The sequence below is a fragment of the Planococcus citri genome, chromosome 4, assembly GCF_950023065.1.
Source record: "Planococcus citri chromosome 4, ihPlaCitr1.1, whole genome shotgun sequence".
NCBI classification, from domain to species: domain Eukaryota; kingdom Metazoa; phylum Arthropoda; class Insecta; order Hemiptera; family Pseudococcidae; genus Planococcus; species Planococcus citri.
Genome location: NC_088680.1, coordinates 35,793,958 through 35,814,033, shown reverse-complemented (window position 1 = coordinate 35,814,033; position 20,076 = coordinate 35,793,958). Strand labels below are relative to the sequence as shown.

Here is a 20,076-nt window from a genome sequence, read left to right as displayed (position 1 = left end):
AATGTGAAGTATTATAGGTACTCATTATTGAATCAAAGTTATTCATTAAGTCATTATCATTCCACATGAAGTTGGCGTCTTGGAGGGACCTACTGTAAGCACGTTTTGGAATGCACACACTAAATTTTTTTTTTCAAAATGAGTTTTACAAGGTTTTAATGACAATTTTTGGTTTAAAAGTATGTTTTTGAGGGTGTAGATCACGAATTTGAAAAAAAAATCGTAGGGGTCAATGGTGAGGGATGAAGGGGGTGAAAACGGTGAAAAATTCAAAATTTGACTACAATGATGAGCGATACGTCGAAATGTACTTTTTCGAGTGTGTAGACCACGAATTTGAGAATATTTTTTTTGTAGGGGTGATTGGTGTAGGGGGGGTGAAGGGGGTGAAAATTCAAAATTTGTCCATAATGATGTGTGGTATGTCGAAATGCATGTTTTTGAAGGCGTAGATCACGAATTTGACAATATTTTTTTTCGTAGAGGTGAATGGTGAGTGACGCGAAGTGGGTGAAAACGGTGAAAAATTCAAAATTTGACTACAATGATGTGTGATACGTCGAAATGTACTTTTTCGAGTGCGTAGATCACGAATTTAACAATATTTTTTTGGTATGGGTAAGGGGGAGGGGTGAAGGGGGTGAAAAATTCAAAATTTGACCACCGAAATAGGGAGGAACTAAATTTAATCTTATTCGAAATCATTTCAAAAATGTACAAAAAAATGTCAATTGTAAAATCGCAGAAATTTTGACACGAGCAAGCAATTGATGAAAAAAATTATTCCAGTGTTGAGAAAGAATGAACAATAATACATACATAGTAAAAAATTCCGTAAATAAGAAGAATCATTTCAGAGCAGAACAGAAAACGGGAAGGAGAGCTTACAATCCAAAGGGAAAAGTGAAAATAATTTTTAAAATTCGAATAAGTACAAAAAAATGTACAGTGATTACGAAATGTAAAAAAATCCTCAATTTCGCGAGAAAAAGACATCAAAACTGGCAAAAATTGACACAAGTTTCAAAAAAAAAAAAAAAAAAAAAATGCAACAAAATTATTGAACGATTTTGTTTCAAGTTCAAATTATATTTTTCTTTCGAATCATTCATCTTGAGTTTCGCTCAAAATTTTTGGATGATTTTTCTCAAAATGTTTGATTTTTTTTCTGATTTCATACTTCTTTTAGTTTTAACTCTCGCGAGTTCTCAGTTCTGAATTTTAAGTTATTTTTCATGAACTGAATTTTCAAGAGTTTTCCATTCTCATCCCTTCCATAACTTTATTTTGAGTTTTATCGATTCGTTTTTCTTTGTTTTTTTTTTTTGTATTTCAAGACTTGATGTTTTTATTTTGAATTTAGGAGGGGGGTTTCTTGATTTTGTTCACGTTTTATTCTTCTCTTAATTTCAAAGAGAGAGGAAATCCCGAGCACCTTCCTCATAACATGGGAGCGAAAGAGAAAAGAGAGAGGGATCAACGAATGAAAGATATCAAGATTCTGAAAAAAATCCATCACAAAAGATGAAAATGAAAAAAACAAACTCATCAAATCTTGAAAAAGCTCCCCTCCCTCCATAAAAAAATCAAAATTTAAAGAAAATCATAACTTTTGGAAGCAGAAAAATTACATTTAACAAAAAAAACACTAGTTTTTTCAAAGCACAAGACCAGAAAAAAAATGCTAAAATGAAAAAAAAAAGTCAAAAATGAGGCAAGAAAATGACCGTAATTTAGAACAAAACTAAAATCATCAAAATTCGAAGTTAGTAAGTCTACCAAGACTGGCGAAACTTCACCAAAATTTGAAGAGAAAAAAAGTTGAAATTCCGGAAAAATCATTGAAAATCTAAAAAAAGAATTATTCATAAAAATTCGAAAGAAAAAATTTTGATGTAAAAATCACGAGAACTCGAGGTGATAAAATTCAGCAACAATTCAGGCGAAAAAAAAACCATCAAAATTCAAAATAAAATCATGGAAAATTATTATGGAAAAAAATCGCTACAACTCAACATGTAAAAATCAATCAAAACAGGACCAAATCCAGTAAAAACCACCGAGAAATTCAAAAATAATGACTGCATGAGTAATATGTACTTGTTAAAATTAGGAAAAACTTTTAAAAAGTTCAGAACAAAAACCATCAAATCTAATCAGGAAAAATAAAATTCGTAATGCTAAAAAAGCAGTAAGACCATTTAAATCAGAGCATTTTTTCTTTCTTCAAAAATTCTGGTTATAATTTTGAAAAAAAAGGAAATTTGTAAAAAAAACTAGGAAAAAGTAACTTCTGGTAACCAAAAATTTTTAGAAAGTAACCAAACGTTACTAACTTCAGTAACTTAGTTACTTGAAGAAAAAAAACGAGTAGGTACAATGTAAATTTTTGTAAGATTCCTCATGTTTCTTCATCACTTTTTAAATATTACAAAAAACTACTGTGATGAGTAGGTAGTAGGTACATAAAAAATGCTTTTATACCAACTTTTCTGAAAATATGGTGTACTGTAGAATTGATGAAAATAATGCCAATTTGGGCAATTTGGGAATTATTTGTTTCTGATAATGTCTGGAAATTTTCAAATCGTGAATACGAAAACACTCTACTCCAATTTTTTGACACATCGATCAGCATTAAAAAAAGTTGCACTAACTTAAGGTAATTTTTTCGGAATTTTTGGAAATATAATTTTTCAAATCCGAGAAAATACGGGGATTAGCACGAACGCCATGGAGAAATATCATTCTCAACTTTTTCAGCAGATTACCAACACTGATTCTCATCACATTTCCAAAAAGCTCTTCTATAAACCCACAAACTGAGAAAAGTTCCAAAAGTGTACCATTCTTAGTTCTCGAGCCAACCCCGCTCGAACTTTACAATAGCCCTTTCCTTAAAACTTCGAGCACCCCTATCTCCCCTGCAAATGCACTTTGAGAACTGCGGTTCGCTTCATTCGTCATTTCTCATTGAGATCTAACCACATTAATTTTTTTTTAATCACCAACTCCAAGTGAAAAAAGCTCTCGGATATTTTAAATGGTAACTTGAAACGTTCAACGTACCCGGTACCGTACCGTACCGCGCTGCTCCTGCTCGTGGCCAAAAAGAAGAGATATATAAAAATGAAGATTACGTATACACGTAGGCCTATGCCTACGCAAAGGTTACAGACTAGGCGACTATGCGTACAGTACGAGTAGGCTATATACATGAGCTTACGGCTTAGGGTACAGTGTTGCTGTTGTTAACGCAAACGTAGAACATCGAGATTCGAGAATGATACGAAGGGAGGCTGGAAGCTGTACGGCTACGGCGCTATGGCTACGGCTAGGGCATAGGAATAGGGCTGTATAGTTCGTATACTTCCACTTCCAGCTGTAGCTTTAGCTTGTGCTGGTATATTACTACGTAGGTACATCTGTCTTACCTACCTGATATTCGTGCATCCTGCGTAGTTGTAGTAGTGGTAGTGGCAGTGGTAGCGGTAGCCGTAGATGCCGCTGGTAAATTCGCTCTTCGCTTCTTGCCTGACGTCAGTTCGGTTTCGAGTTGGGTTTCATTTCAGTTTAAACAAATTTTACTTGCGGTCGGGCGTGCGTTCGCGTTTTCGTTGCGCAAATTTCGTGCGAAAAAAATTCTCGATCGTTCCTTTGTACGTATTGCGCCGCAGCCGATACCATTACCACCATCGCGCCTTTTCCCCATGTAATTATCAATGTAGGTACCTACTTTATTAATACCTGCCTAAAATACTAACTATTATTATTGGGTTTTTGTTTTAATACGCATTACGCCGCGCCGCCGCAAAATCGTGCTTTGTCGTACTACGTACCTACTTACTCCATACGCCTGTTTTTATTTCATTTCCAAGTACTATAATATAAATTTATAGCAGGTAGAGAGTCTACGTGTAGGTACTCGACTACTCGCAGTCTGTATAATATACTGTAGGTACGAAAATTCGTACCTTAAGCGACCCTTTTCTTCCGTGCCATTTGTGGCTACATTCTTCATCAATCATACGACCAGTAGCTAGTAGGTGATTAGGTGATGAGGATAGAGGTACGTCTGTGTATTCGTAGGTACAGGTAGTAGCGAAAGCGAGAACACGACAACTATGGTATGATTTTCTCAAGGAATATATGCGTTGTTTTGATTTCGAGGGAATTGAGCAACAATACTAGTAGCTTCATCGATGTTCATCAAAGGTAACTCTATCCATTTACCTACCTTCCTGCCTGCCTGACTAATAAGTGCTTGTTTGTTTCAATTACGCTTATGTCTTTTCGTAAGTTTGCAAATTTTTTCGCAACATTTACACGCTGGACAGTGTGAATAACAAGATTACACACTGCACAAAGCATATTCGTTCATAATTTACGCGAGCTTTTCAACTGAACTGAGGAGTAGTTTCTTTGCACCTAAACGTAGGTACACCTTCTCATGTCCACATTTATCATAAGTACATTAAGGTAGATCGAAAAAAAAAGAACATGCTCCGGGAAAATGCGAGCACCCTAGCCTTTCAAGAAGCTGCGCCAGGTGTGTTCAAAGTAAATTCATTTTTGAAAAAGAAACGTAGTTTTTTGAGTACCTCGGCTACCCCCCCCCCCCCCTCTACTTAAAATGTTGTAATATGAGTCTCCGAACCTATATGTGACATGTTGAATTCAGAATTTAAAATCAGTTTTAGAGCCATATTCATAAGTATTTACTCAAGGAGTTGGCTTAGAGGTGAATTTATCTTTAATTTTTCCACAGGGTACCTACCTATGTATTTAACAAAACTCCCACACAAAAAATCATGACTTTTTTATGACATATTTTTCACATTTTCACCGCATGAAAATACCCCCCCCCCCCATCTCACCCAAATAATAACTTGAATGCCAGTACATTTCCATTCATCGACGTTAATAGTCTATTTTTCGTTTAATTGTCACGTGTCTCAAACTCAGTAAATAGCCGAAAATGGCATTTTTGAGGGACTGATCCTCCCTGTATTTAGATGAATTTGTCAAAAAAACAGTTTTGAAAATTTATAATTTTGAAAAGAAACAAAAAAATAATCAAGAAAATACTCAAGTACATACATCAAACAATGGAAATAAAAATTTCGAAAAATTGAGTTTTCATTTTTTGCTCGATTTTGATAAAATAACAGAATAATTTAAAAATTCAAAAAAAAGAAGGACCTTCGAACAAAAAGGACTTTTTACTCACTATTTTGAAAAGAAGAGCTCGTAGGCAAAAAGACAAACTTTTCCTGAACTTCTGGATCTGAAGGACCTGATGGGTAAATAGCTTATTTACTCGTCGAACAGGGTTGTCATTTTCTACATTTCAAAAATTACGTATTTCAGTTTTTTCATTTTTTTAATTTTTTGAACAATTAATTTTTCATCTTCTTATTTTTTTTCATTTTATGGGCTTTTAAAAAAATTCTCAAGCGTGTTTCGAGCAAAATTCATGACTTCTTCATGACTTTTCATGACTTTCATGACTATTAGACAACCTGTTCTAGTAAACGAATGATAATTTCATATTCTTGAAGCCTATTTTTGTCACTTGGGTTTTTGTTGGGGGGGAGGGAGTGAGGGAGTCACGCTAATTCTTAAAAGTATAGTAACTCCATAATTTTTGCCTCACCCCCCCTCCCCACACGCCAAACATCCAAAAAGAATTTATTTTAGCTTCATCTGTTTAAAAAGTCCTCTTTTTATTCCAAAATTTCCAAACAAAAATCTGGTTTTTGCAAACTTGCTTCTAAAGTTCTTTTTTTTCACCAAATTTGCCAAAGGCAAAAAAAGTCGATTTTTGGAAAGGGGGTCAAAGGCCATTTTTTTTTAGCAAAACTAGAAGTGCACATTTTCGTCACAACTGTCAAAAAGATTTCCATTTTTGGTCAAGTTGTCAAAAAAGGCGAATTTTTGCCAAAATTGTCACAACATTTCATTTTTTTTTGTCAAAATTGTCAAAGAGTGCCACTTTTTGGCGAGTTGGCGAAAAATTGTGATGTTTATTCTTCAAAATTCTCAGGAAGTAGTTTTTTGAAAAAATGGTCAAATGATCGTAATTTTTGACAAAATTTTTTAAGAAGCGCTAATTCTTGCTTTACGGCAATTCTTTCATTTTAGTGAAGGCAAGAAAAAATTGAAGCAAAAAAAGTGAAATTCAGTTTGAACGAAATGATTCTGAAAAATATAAAAAATATGCAAAATATACATAATTTCTCAATTTAAAAAGTTAATGAGTAATAATCTTCAACGATTTCTTCTCTTATAAATTCTTAAGAGATGTTGAAAAAAAATCGGCTTGGATTACAGCACTGGACTTTCTCTTCATTTGACACATTTCGATACATCGCATGACACTTTTTCATAAATACTATTCGAAAAATTGACTTGATTTTAGGCTCAACATTTTTCAAAAGTGCTCAAAAAAGATTTCATGTGTTGCGTTTTTCGAGTTTCGGTTGAAATTTATAGATAACTATTTTATTAGTTGCATGACGTCTTTATCAGAAATCACCGAAATTATTCACGAATTTTGGGCTCAGAATGCTTCAAAAATGCTAAAATTGCTTGTGGAAAAGTGTAATTTTTTCGTGAAATTTTAACCTATTTTGATAAGAGTACTACATAACACTAATTCCAAAACCTCAAACATCGTGACCCGTTTTTGGACACAAAATTTTCTGAGACAGTTCAAGAAACAGTTTCGTGGAAATCTTTGATTTTTTTTCAAAATGTTGACCTATTTCGATAAGTTGCAGAGAACTTTTTCCAAAATCCCACAGTCGTGGCCGAATTTTGATAACAAAATTCTTCGAGAATTCTAAAATGACACGTTTGTGGAAAAGTGTAATTTTCTCGTGAAGTTTTAACCTATTTTGATAGGTCGAATTACATCTATTTCAAAAATCCCTAAAATCATGACCCAATCTTGAGCTCAAAAAATATTTTCGAGGAAATATTTAAATTTCTCGCGAAATTTCAACTTATTTTGATAGGTCGCAACATCACTTTTGAATCATCCTACAACCGTTAATTTCCACTTGAAATTGGAGGGGATGCGACTTCAAAATGCAACTGCTCCCTATTGGATAAGCCGTTTTTCCAGAACTTTAATTCAATGGATTCGGAACGAACTCCTTTATGATGTAGATATGATTTTTTTTTACGTCGAAGCCGTTTTGAAAGTTGGGGATTTTTAGGCCCCATCCCCAATTGTGCGACTGCAAAAATCTAAAATACCTTTATTCTGGCATTACCCAAATACCCATATCTACCAGAAATGAACTGAACTTTTTGTTTTGGGGGACAAAAATGCAAAGCAACTCTGTAAACCAATAATAGCGGTACGGAAGTGCGGAGATTTTTGACAAATACCTAGCTAAAGAAAATGACCTCGTGATCGCGGGTCGTACTGAAAAATATGGCCAAAGACGTCACAAAAAAGCACGTTCGCAAATACGCAGTAAAAGCTACATATTATACACACCCTCACCGATGAACACGATTACCTATGTGCATGTGTGAGTACCGTATACTGTGTGCTGTGTGTGTATAGCTAGCTAATGGCTAAAGGCTGTGATAGTGTGTGATACGAGGATACTATACGTATTACCTATACCTTTACCTACCCAGTACTAGCACCTATCTCTACTGATATGATTAATGTTGCGCTATCGCGAATAAAGCTCACGAGTCGGTGAATCTGATGGCAGCTATGTTTATTGTGTATGAAGTATGAAGTATTTGTATGTAGTGAGCCATGCCATGCCATACCTACTTGGACGTTATACTGTACATGTTACATTACGCAATCACACACGTGCCCGTTGCTTTTAGCTGTTTTGATAAATGATACGTTGATTGGATGTGGATACTAACGTTGCTCCTGTTGTTTTTTTCTTTTTTTTTCTTCCTTCCTTCCTTTCTTTCTATCTTCTTTTTCAACGAAAGGGTATTCCTATTAGGTAAGATAGGTGAAATGTCCCTGTTCCTAGATTTGGGAAATTATGATGGATTATTGTTTGGTACCTCTGAAAAAAATGTTCCACTCAAAAATCCGCTTCCCACCTCACCCCCTCCTGGTATAGCTAAAAAAACGCGTGTTTTACGAGGGGAAAAATCGATATCCAAAAGTATTGGATGTAAAATTTAAGTACCTACTACCCAGAATATGTAGATGAAGAATGAACCTTTCGGCAGAATTTTGTAAAGAATTTTTTATCGCAGTGGTGAACGTAAAATTGACAAAAGAAAACTTTTATGTGCTCAAATATACTCCGTATTTGAAATAAATTTCTTAAATGAGGCTCACAGCAGCTCTACTTACTCGGATTTTGATGCAATACAAAGAATACATATAAAAAACCCCTCAAATTTACGTTCCTAACGGTTGTATGTATACTACAATTATTCAATTTTTCTACAAATTGTCGAATTTTTGCAATTTTGAAGCATTATAAATCGTAAATTTTAGGATACAATGAAACACTATTCGGCAATAACGCATGAAAATAGCAATGTTTCTTCTATAATAAAAAGCGTAACTGATCTATAATGGAGATTTGGCTCCGAGCGAGGATTTTGAAATGCAGAAAAGGAAGTTGGTCCTCAATTCTGCCTCTCATTATGCCAAATAAATGACAACACAGACTGCTAACCAGAGAAAACGCAGTTAAGAAGCTGAAAAGATTTTTAGTCTTCGTGGTAAGATATATCACCTCTCTTTACAATTGTTATTGAAAATGTCCATCTCTTGTAATACAAGTTTTCTCAAGCCTGAAAGGTTGCTACACACAAGTGAAAGTCTTGGTCATTTGAAAGCAAATTTTTCTGTACTTTTGGACAACTTCTCTCAACCTGAAATAGAAAAAAAATAATATCGACACTTCGACAGTGTAGAAGCAGGACCGAATAACCCACATTTTTTTCGAACACGAGGTTTTACAGTTTTTGGTGCCTAAAGTAATTCAAGTCCTAAGAAATCTCATTTTTAAATGTTCAATGTGCATGTTGGCATGAATTAAATGTTGGTACACCTGCCTAAGATATGCAACATGTCATTTTACCAGAATTCCTATCACATAAAAAGTCCTTTGAAAATACCAAAAACTGGCCTTTTCTTACTCCTTTTCCTTCTCGCATTGGTCAATTTTTGTTGTCGTTTTTTACCCTTAATTTTCGACAAAAAAAATAATAATCTACTGTTATCATTATCAATTTGGAAAATGCATCCATCTTTTACGGTAAGAAGATCTGAGGATTTCCATGAACGACTAATGAAGAGTCTCTATTCTAGATTGAAAAAATTCCAAGAAAACGAAATTCTGGCCCATTTTGATTCGCTATTCAATCATCAAAAAGGAAACAATGAATTATTTCGAGGGTCCAAATTCGATCTGAGAAGGAAGGGCGGTTGGAGGGGAATGATCGCCATTTTTAAATTCAGCGCGAAATTCTAACTCATTTTGATAGATCACAATGTCTATCTGAAAGGAAGGAATTTAAGGGGGCCCGAGTGTGGTGGGAAGGAGAGGAGGTTGGAAGGAAGTCGAGGTTGGAATTTCTACTCGTTTTTAAAGGTTACATGACCACAACAACTTTTGACAAAAAAGTCATGAAGTTGAAGTTTGAATAATGGCTGTAGTACCCATAATCAGGGCTTTTTGTGGGAAGCATGGCAGTCCCCCCCCCCCCAAAAAAAATTTGAAATTCCAAAAAAAATCCGTATAAACTGAAAAGATGAAAGAATTTTTTTTATGAAAAAGAATAAATTTTGGTAACTTTTTTTTCAAGTTTCGAATTTTTTTCAAAGTCAAAATTATCCAAATACAAAACCTATCAAGGTTGCCACATTTAAAATTTTTTTTGAATTATGGAACATTATTGCTTGAGGATCAGAAAAAGGTGATCATTTTTTTTTCTAAATGCTCACTATATTTTCAAAAATATTTTTTTAAACGATAAAAAAATAATTTAGGTACTTTGAATTTTTTCTCAAAACACTGTGTGTGGGGGGGGATGAAAATTAGGGACTTGCAACTCAATTTAGCTCCCCCCCCCCCAAGGAAGGAAATACAAAAAAGGCCTGCCCATAATATACAATTTACGAGTATGCAACCTTAAAATTCAATAACTCAATAACTCTGTCAAGTATGCAGGTTTATTTTGATCAACTTTGCGGTTTGGGTTGTCTATGAATTTGATTTAACAGAATATGGCAAGAGAAATTGTTCCCTCACGATTTTTGAAGAGTCAAGGAGCTTAAAGGAGTGAAAAAGGGTAAAAAATGCCAAAAAAATCACGTCAAGTAGGTAAGGTACCTACCTACACAATCACATCACGTACAAGTACACCTTTACCACCACCCTCGCCTTCCTTCCTACGACTACCGCATACTGCATTATTTTGCTTCTGGCGCTTGTTTAAATAAGTAGGAATAAGTAGGTACCTATACCTACCTATGTAAATGTATGTATAACGTACGTATAATTTTTATTAGTAGATAGATATGTATAAATAATGTACATTGCGTGTATTAATCAGCTTGCTTATTAAAAATGACGAAATATTTTACAGGAATGCCCGTCGCCATTAATGCTTATCAGCGCATTTAAAAAATTACTTAGCTTTCCGATCCTACCTATAGTGATTAAATGATTTTAAAAGAAGAAACCAACTTTACGAGTATAATGCCAGGAGACATTCCGTTCAGGTTCATACCTTCGTGAACATCGCTATGTCTATGTTCGGAAGCAAAAAGAAAGGTCAGTTTTTAATCCATTTGTTTGTTTGTTTTCCTTTTCTTTTGTTTTTCGTTCTATTTTTTTTTTTTTTTGTTTTAGTTCATTATCATTCTTTTGAGGTAGTACTTTTTACTGGTAAATTGGGCATGAAATAAGTTCAAGCTATGTAGTGAGTACGTTTCTGCGATTACCTATACCAGAAAATTTTTTTAAAGCCCTTCAGTAGTTCAGGAAGCTGAGCCAGAGGTCCCCAAAGAGGGGTTATTTCCATAGCCATTTTTGGGTAGTAAAACAGACAGTCCTTCGGTCACCCTCTCAAGAATTACTATTCGAGTTTCATCGCACTTTTCCACCATTAAAAACTCCATTTACAAAAAACTAACGCCGGATTCGTGTTAAGCAGGTTAAAATACCCCGATTACCACATTTCGCACTCGTATTTAAGTAAAATCGTCAAAATTCATACTTTTTTTCATTTATTAAGTAGTTAACAATAAAAATTTGAGTTAAAAAAGCCAACTTGGACAGTTTGGTAATTTGGATGATTCGCTTTCGCCTTCACTTTGCTCGTTGTGAGTTTTACGCCGCGTCGTAAGGCAGGAAGAGGGGGGAGGGTCGCTCGGTATCAATTTTGCAAACTTTTGAGCACGACGAGGATGACAACACGCCGCGCCGCACCCGAGCTTCACAGTGAAAAAAAAGCTTCGTTTTCATTTCAAAATCTGTCAACCCGGCAAATGGAAATGGCAACTGTTAAAACATTTTGAAATGTGACATTTTCTCGTGCTTTTCTTCCGTCGGCGTCGCGTCGAGACTATTTTTCGCAAACTTAAATAGATTATGGGTATAGTACATACAACGTATATAGTTGACAGATGTCAAGTTGAAGTAACATTTTAGAATACGTAATTTCTATGCGTTCGGCGGCGGCGTGATGACGCGGCGTGGCGGGTTCAGTTTCCATTTATAACGCATATTATACCTACGTAGGTATAGTACTTTGCAGTTTGAGTATTTCTTTTTGTCATTTGTTTCGAGGTGCAGTTCATTTTCTCTGGTTTTTGTTCATTCATTTTTTCTCCACCTACTTATTGTTACTGTTTGAAATTAGTCATCATTGCTGCAGGCGAACGCTATCAACACGTAGTAGTAAATGGGATGTTTCTCATCTCTGGTATAAATGTCGGAGAGCAGTGATTTTTTTCACTTCTATTCGTTCATTTCCATGTAAAAATTTCATCACCCCTCCCCATTAGTCTACAGTCCAATCGGTAGAAAGTGTCAAGTTGGTTTGCATTTTGCGACCCAAAAAATTGAGCTGGCTTTTAATTGATAAGTATGGGTCCAAAATGCCAAAAAATATATTTTTTAGATTTCCGAAAAAATGTAACTAACATGACATATCAAAATAAGGTAAAATTTCTCGAGAAAATCAAATATTTCCACGGAAATGTTTTTTGAAAATTTTAAAACAAATTTTAAGTCTCAAAATTGAATCAAGATTTTTGGGATTTTTGAAAAAGTGTTATGCAACACATCAAAATAGTTTGAAATTTTGCGAGAAACACAAACTTTTCCACTAACATGTTTTTTGAGAATTTTTGAAGATTTCTGAGCATAAAATAGGATAATAATCTAGGAGATTTCCAAAAAAGATATCACGCTACCAATCAAAATGGTTCTTAATTTCAGCAATCATTCAACACCGCCATGAAAACTTTTCTTCAAAAATGGTCAAACAATATGCTTGAGGAAAAATTTGATTTTCTCGCAAAATTTTAAATCATTTTGATACCTAGGTCGCATTACACATTACTAAAATCCCAAAAGTTATGACCCAATTTCAAGGTCGAAATTCTTCAAAATGCTCAATAAACATTTTCAGAGGAATATGCGAGTTCATCACAAAATTTCAACCTATGTATTTCAATATGTCGCCTCACACTTTTCAAGAATTCCGAAAATCATGACCTAATTATGAGCTCAAAATTTTTCAAAAATGCCGAAAAAGCATTCTGGTAGAAATATTTGAATTTCTCGCAAAATTTCAATCTATTTTGATATGTCATATTATACTTTTTTGAAAATTTCAAAGCTCATGGCTCAATTTTGAGGCTTGAAACTCTTCAAAATGCTTAAAAAACTTTTTCGTGGAGATATTTGTATTCCTCGCGAAATTTCAACCTATTTTGATTGGTCGCAACATCACTTTTGAATAATTCTACAACCGTTCATTTCTACTCGAAATGGGGCGAGAGGGGAGGAAAACCTTTTTTGAAAATTTTAAAGCTCATGGCCCAATTTTGAGGCTCAAAACTCTTCAAAATGCTCAAAAAACTTTTTCGTGGAAATATTTGTATTCCTCGCGAAATTTCAACCTATTTTGATAGGTCACAACATCACTTTTGAATAATTCCAAAACAGTTTATTTTTACTCGAAATTGGAGGGGGCGACTTCGAAATTCAATTGCTCACTATTGTGCAAGCCGTTTTTCGCAAACTTCGTCTCAATGGGCGTGAAACGAACTCCTTCACGTTACAGATATAATTTTTTTTTTTTGCGTAGCCGATTTGATGACGACTTTGTAACTATTTTTTGAGCTAAATTTTCCCAAAAATCACACTTAAGGGGCACTAGCGCTCTATTGTGCAACTATAGCAAGCCCAAGTCGATATATTTCGGAATGAGGGAAGCACTTAGAACTACCCTTAAAAAAATTTTTTTCGTCGAAGTCATTTTGAAAATTGGGGATTTTTAGGTCTCATCCCCAATATTGTGCAACTGCGAAAATCTAAAATAGGTACCTACGATTTTTCTAGCATTTTAGACCCATATCTGCAGCTAAAAGCAAACTGAATTTTTTGGGTCGCAAAAATGCTATCCAAATTCGATTTCTAGAGCATTAGGAACTACTCAAGGGGTCCACTTTAGAAATAAACGTCTTTGTCTGAAACCCCATGATAGTTTCAACCGCCCACATATGTACATTTTTTATCAATTTAAAATTGGCCATTTTCAGTAATTTATGATAAGGGGGAAAACGTACTTGATCGGCAAAAATTATAGAAATTAGTCCTGAAGCTAATTTTACTTTGTAATTTTACCCCTCCCTCCCTCCCTCCCTCCCTCCCTCCCGCCAAATCCGAATTTCACCGTTTCGAGCCATTCTGGAGCCTTCAGCGCGATATTCAATTCCTCCAGAATTTTAAATTTTTCCAGAAGGTGTGGATGAATTTCCTATAGAGGCTTCAGAATGGCTTGAAACGGTAAAATTCGGACTGCGGGGGGGGGGGTTGGTTTTAGACTAGATATACAACTACAGTGATTCCTGCAAATTTCGAAAATTTCCACGTGAACAGGAAACTATGAAATTTTTTCATTCATGTATGAATTGTACGTACAGAGATTGTATGAATAAATGCTAATTTTCTCTGTTATAAATTTCGCCCTATAAATTTTCTTAGAATCTAATTCTACTCGTGTAAGTGTCGTGTCATTCTGTTTGGCAATATTTCGACGAATTTAAATTGGGACGAAATTTTACTGCGTTCGCACTCCGTCTTCTCTGCTTGCATTTTTACAAGTTGAAATTTCAAATAACTTCGAATTTCACTCCTCGAGACAAGACGATCTGGAGCACAAATGAGCCACTAATGAAAACGCTCCGTTTCATTACATGGTTTCATTACGTTGTTGTTTTTCTAGTCTCTATTTTGCCAGTATTCCTGTAATTTTGTCTAACTATAAGTAATTATGTAGAATGTAGATTGTAAACTTGGATTGTAAAGTAACAGTAATAATTCTTTCAACGAGTCCTCCAATCAAATTACTTAGACATGAAAGAAATAGTACTTGTGTGCCTTCAAAATCAAAGGTTCAAGATGACGAAGTTGAAAAAAAAAAGTATTTTCTGTCAAATGCTCGGAATGTCATCTATACTCGTATCTAAACGTAACCTTATTCAAAAAACGGAAACGTTACTCGGTTTTCTCTCGCAAAATGACTTCACTCCGGAAGAATATTTTCATTTGACCAAAAAAATTGATTCTGCGTTGGAAATTTTTGGAAAAAAGAAAAGAAAAGCTATTGATACGAGTACCACCAATGTAGAGCCTGCAAATAAAAGGATTACAAAGCAGCAACGATTTGAATCAAAGACGAAAACAAAAAGTTAATCAGACTTCGAAAATGAATTCCATGCTTGATCAAAAACTTTCGTTAAAGAATCCTTAAATGCAAAATCACAGTAGTGCACTGGGTGAAGGAAGATGTTTTGTAAATATTCATAATAACACGGAACAGGATCATTCGTACTAACGTAAGCTCATCGTGGTACACTGACGGAGAAGTACATACATTTTCTTATAGTTTTGAATTTACGTTGTGTTATTCTGTAATTTTATTGTTATTTGTTTGACATTATTGCATCATTAGATTCGTCTCACTAAGGTGGATCCAATGATGTAAAAATTTCACTTTTTTAAAAAAAAAGACGCAAATGAGGCATAAAACTTGCCATCGACGACGTTCTGCAAATCCCGACCGAGAGTGACTGAGAGGAAGTAAATACCTATTGGCAATCGCATTTCACGTTAATCGGTATTTCGTACCTTTCACAAGTATTTTTATGTCTTAGCAAGATTGGAATGGGGGAACTCGACGAAAAAAAGGCTCCCAGTAGGTCTATGTAAAGTACACTGGCAATATGTAGTTATTGTTTACAAACAATATTGCTGCAGTAGGTACCTACTTTGTGTATGGTAATGATATTGCTATAGCGTCGTAATATTTACCTACCTACGTGCGTTTGTTGGCGGTGAGAAGAAATGAGATGAGATGAGATAAAGATGAGTGGAGATGAGTGAAAAGTAGAGGAGGAAAACAGAATTATCGAGAAAAAATACGCACGCTTGGCGTCGTCGTCATGGAAACGTGGTTGTAAGAATACGTTCACGTTTACGTACCTACTTGACGTACTAGCAATCGTACGCTAGCTACCTATGTCAGCGCGAGCTCTCGAAACGGCAAAATGTTCGAGAGTTTTTGGGCAAGTCAACAAGTTGAAATGTTGAGATAATGACGCGAGTTGTCGAAATACTAACATCGAATCCTGCATAATTGTACTCTTACAGCGCTTATATGTAGGTACATATTTTGGTGCCCCAACAACCTCCGCTCGTTGCCCATTGACCGTAAATGTACGAGAACATCGGCATCAGCATCCGCATTCGCATTTTAGCTGCCTTTGCCAATTTCTATAACAATGTATCTATACTATCTAGTGTAGAGAGTAGGTGTAGGTCGCCGGACTACATAACTCGCTTCGCAGTGATTTATTGATTCAGCGTTTCAGCGTCATGGCGCGTTGTGCTTTGTGCTTACCAGTAGTGGGTACACAAAAGGACCGAGGCTGAAAAGTACCAACCAACGTGAAAGAAAAGAAAGAAAAACATTAAGCTCGGATGTCTTTATTGAACCTAATTACCAGCAAGGGAGGGAGCGGTGCGGCGGACAAAGATGTCGCGATAAAACCACCAGTAAAAAAGCAGCTTCATTAACATTTTCGTGCCACGCTGCGACGACAATTTTGCGAAAAATACATAAAACGTAGATGTATCTACTACGTTTCTGTAGGTATCTCGTCCAGTGTGTAATCAGGTAAAACAAATAGCGATCTTGGAAGAGACCTAATACCCATCAACATCATCAATCACGCGGTCGAGTTGTCGAGGCGTCTTGCAGGGTGTTTCAAAAAGAAATGCAAAAAATAAACATACTTACCGCAAATTAGGTAGCATTATAACGTACCACTATGAGCAAGTACCTACTCAAGCTACGACGCAAACTACCTAACGAAAGGTTGGGTTTCAAAAATTTCTTCAAAATAATCTGCCTCTCCTGCACACTTATTCTATTTTGATACACCGGCGCCACGGTTCTTTTCAGTTTACGAAAGGAGCCGAAAATCTTTTATTGAAATGGATCTGAATAGTCTAAATTCTGAGTTAACTGAGGAGTGTTTCCGGTTCAAGGAGTAGGTGAAAGGAAACAAATTCTCAAGCCCATGTGAAGTATTGAAAGAAATAACAAAAAATTTAGTGGTAGTTTTCCCAAACCCAAACATTTATGTGGCTTTAAAAATCTTTGTAACCCTACCAGTCTCCAATGCTAGTTGAGAACGAAGTTTTTCAGTTCTTAAAAAAGTAAAAAGTTATACTCAATCGCCATTGAGTCAAGAAAAGTTAACGTATTTATCAGCTACAGTGATTGAGTCAGATGTTGTAGAAAATCTGTGATTTGAAGGTATTGTAGAAAAATTTGTAGGTCTTTGTTATATCCAGTTAGTATAAGTAGTGAAAAATGATCGTCTTGTTATTATTATAATTATATTTCAAGTCATATTAATTGTCGATGAGTGTAAATAAAGTAATAATTATTATAATGAAATGTGTGATAAATCAGTTCCGCATTATTTAATTTCAAGTGCGCATTGGAAACTATCTATATTCGATTCGTTCATACCTCCAGCACATTTCCAACTAGTTCCAACAATTTATGGCAGTACAGCAACAAATCCTCACTACTATCTTCACACGTACTCCAGAACAAAATACTGATAGTGAATCATCACAAACACAGTCCAGAGCCACCATTCCCAACTTCGATGAATTTAATCCAGCAAAGGAATCTTTCCAAAGTTATAAACAGCGTTTTGAAATCTACATTGATAGAAAGAAAGTTGCTGCTGATAAGCCATCTGTGCAAAATTACTGCTCAACTCAATTGGTGTTATACAGTTCAACATTATATCATCGCTTGCTGCTCCTAAAAAGATTGCTGAAATCAATATGATAAGTTGGTAAAGCTTATCGAAGAACATTTATCTCTGAAGCAGAATCAATTAGTAGCACAACACCAGTTCCTATCAAAATCCCAGGCTGATAATCAAAGCATCGGTGAGTTTGTAGCTGTATTAAAACGTGGTTTAAACGATTGTGAATTCGAATGTGAAGCATGCAAAAAAATCAATTGCCGATGTTATGCAATTGATTTGTGGTGTTAAAGACAACGATATCCGAGCCGCTTTGTTGCAATCTGACGACTACAAGTTCGATACAAACACTCATCATCTTTCTCGGCTTTATTTTGTTTTCTAGACAAATCAGAATACATATATGAATATATAGTAATGGGTACAGAAAAGTCCTGTTCTCAAAAAGGGCTGAAGTTGTAGCGCATATGCCTACACCTCCCAGCTTTAGAGGTAGCCAAAACAGATTCTAATCAAATTTCGAAAACACCTGTTCCTGATTCTTCAATGAATAATTCATTGATTCATTCTGAAGTTAATCAACTAAAACCCAGTAAATTCGGTAATTGTCAGAATAAGAAGAAAGACAATCCTCAGAATGATAACCAGAACCAGTATCAAAATAAACATTCAAATTCGAAATTGAAGATTGATTGCAACGAACTGGGACTCGACGGTATTTGTTTACAATGTTGTAAAGATAACCATTTGATCGCCAAGTGCCCTATTCAGAGATCGAAAGTGAACTGTTCAAGTTGTAAGAAAGCAGGTCACATAGTGAAAGCAAGCATTTCAACGTTTTCAACGGGATATCGAAATAGGAAACCTACAGCTACCAATGTTATCGATTCAACTCCAGTAGGTGAATTTTCAATACACAAAATTGTTGATATCCGCCAGAACAATGCCAACCCACCTTCCGATGAAGATGACTGCTATTTTACAAATATTCTTGTCAAAAACCAACCAGTTATGTTCAAGGTGGATTCTGGTAGTAAATTTATGCTGTTACCAAAGGACACTTTTGATGTAATGAAACTTGGCATCTCCCTGAAGCCACCTGATATCCATCTACGATCGTATACACAGGATGTATTTCCTCCCTATGGTTACGCAATCGTGAATATATCATATAAAGGCAAATCAGTCCTGGATAAAATTTACATTGTGCCTAACGAATATTCTCCAGTTGCCAGTCGTCGGTGGATACACCAACTTCGAATACACCGGGTCCTTCGGCTCCAACAGTAATATCGCCGCGCCCGATTAGAGATCGCCATCCTCCTAAATACCTGAATGATTATTTTGGGTAGGGGAGAACTGTTATATCCAGTTGATTATTATAATTCGATGTATACCTCGTTTTTAGTATACAAACTATCCAGTTACTTAGTTAGTATAAGTTGTATATAGGTTTATCCGATTAAATAGTGAAAAATGATCGTCTTGTTATTATTATAATTATATTTCAAGTCATATTAGTCTTAAAACAAGAAGAAAACCAATTTACAGTGGAGTCTCGATAACTCGAAGCTGAAGGGAGAAGGAGTTGACTTCGAGTTATCGGAGTTTTCGAGTTATTGGAGTTCGAGTTATAGAGGTTAATTTTTGGTATATTTCGAGTAAGCGAAGTTTTGAATTAGATGAGTGTTTTTTTTACCAGAATGAAATGGAAACACGTATTATACCAATGTATGAGTAAAGTATGAAATAAGATTGTACAATAGGTACCATTGAAGATGGCCAATATGTGAATTTGAAAGAGTTTTGTATCAATGAGATTCGAATTTACAAGTGTTTTCAACTAGAAATTCGAGTTATAGAGGCAAAACGTTGGCATTGTTCGACTTACAGAAGTTTTTTCTTGTCTTTTTCAAAAATTTTACTTCGAGTTATCGGAGTTTTTGGACTTTTTACTTCGAGGTAAAGAAGTTAATTTTACATTGAGTCTTATGGAGAGTTGAAGGGAAACAGACTTTGCTTCGAGTTATCGGAGTTTTCGAGTTAACGGAGTTTGAGTTATCGAGACTCCACTGTAATAATAAAAATATGTATTGTTATTTCACCACTGTAACTAAATACGTACCTATTTTCAATTTTAACACCAAAAATATTTTTTGTTGTTTCACTTAAGTATATTTTTAAAATAAAGCTATGTTTCACATATTTATTATATTCAATGATAAAAATTTGCATTCTTATAATTTTCATGGTTTACTAAAAAATCAGAAGGGAGGGGGGGGGAGTAAATTGCTAACGAAGACGGAGCAGCAACAATTTTTGTACACACAGTGGAAAATAACACTAGGCAACTTTTTCTGACTTTTTATTTTTGGTGTTTGGGTTGAAAATGGGCTATATTATGATTTTAGTTTAGACCCTAAAACAGGAAACAGAGTAGAGGGCAAAAATGCCATTTTAGCAACCTTGACAGTCTCTCCTGACCACAAAAACAACTCAAATTGAAAAACCACACTCAGTTTTTCGTTTTCGGGTCT

At 35.1% G+C, this 20,076-nt stretch overlaps 1 protein-coding gene across 2 annotated transcripts in view; it reads left to right on the top strand.

Moving 5' to 3' along the window:
* The first annotated feature begins 3,468 nt into the window (after positions 1-3,468).
* Positions 3,469-20,076, top strand: part of LOC135842721 (calsenilin-like) — a 32,863-nt gene continuing 16,255 nt past the window's right edge. Inside the window, exons 1-2 of one of the 2 annotated variants that reach the window (XM_065360312.1) lie at positions 3,469-3,724; positions 10,600-10,787. In XM_065360312.1, the coding sequence (XP_065216384.1) occupies positions 10,760-10,787 (28 nt within the window). In that variant the 5' untranslated portion in view covers positions 3,469-3,724; positions 10,600-10,759. Of the gene's footprint in view, positions 3,725-3,928; positions 4,216-10,599; positions 10,788-20,076 lie in introns of those variants that run through there. The other variant, XM_065360314.1, reaches the window with a different exon arrangement.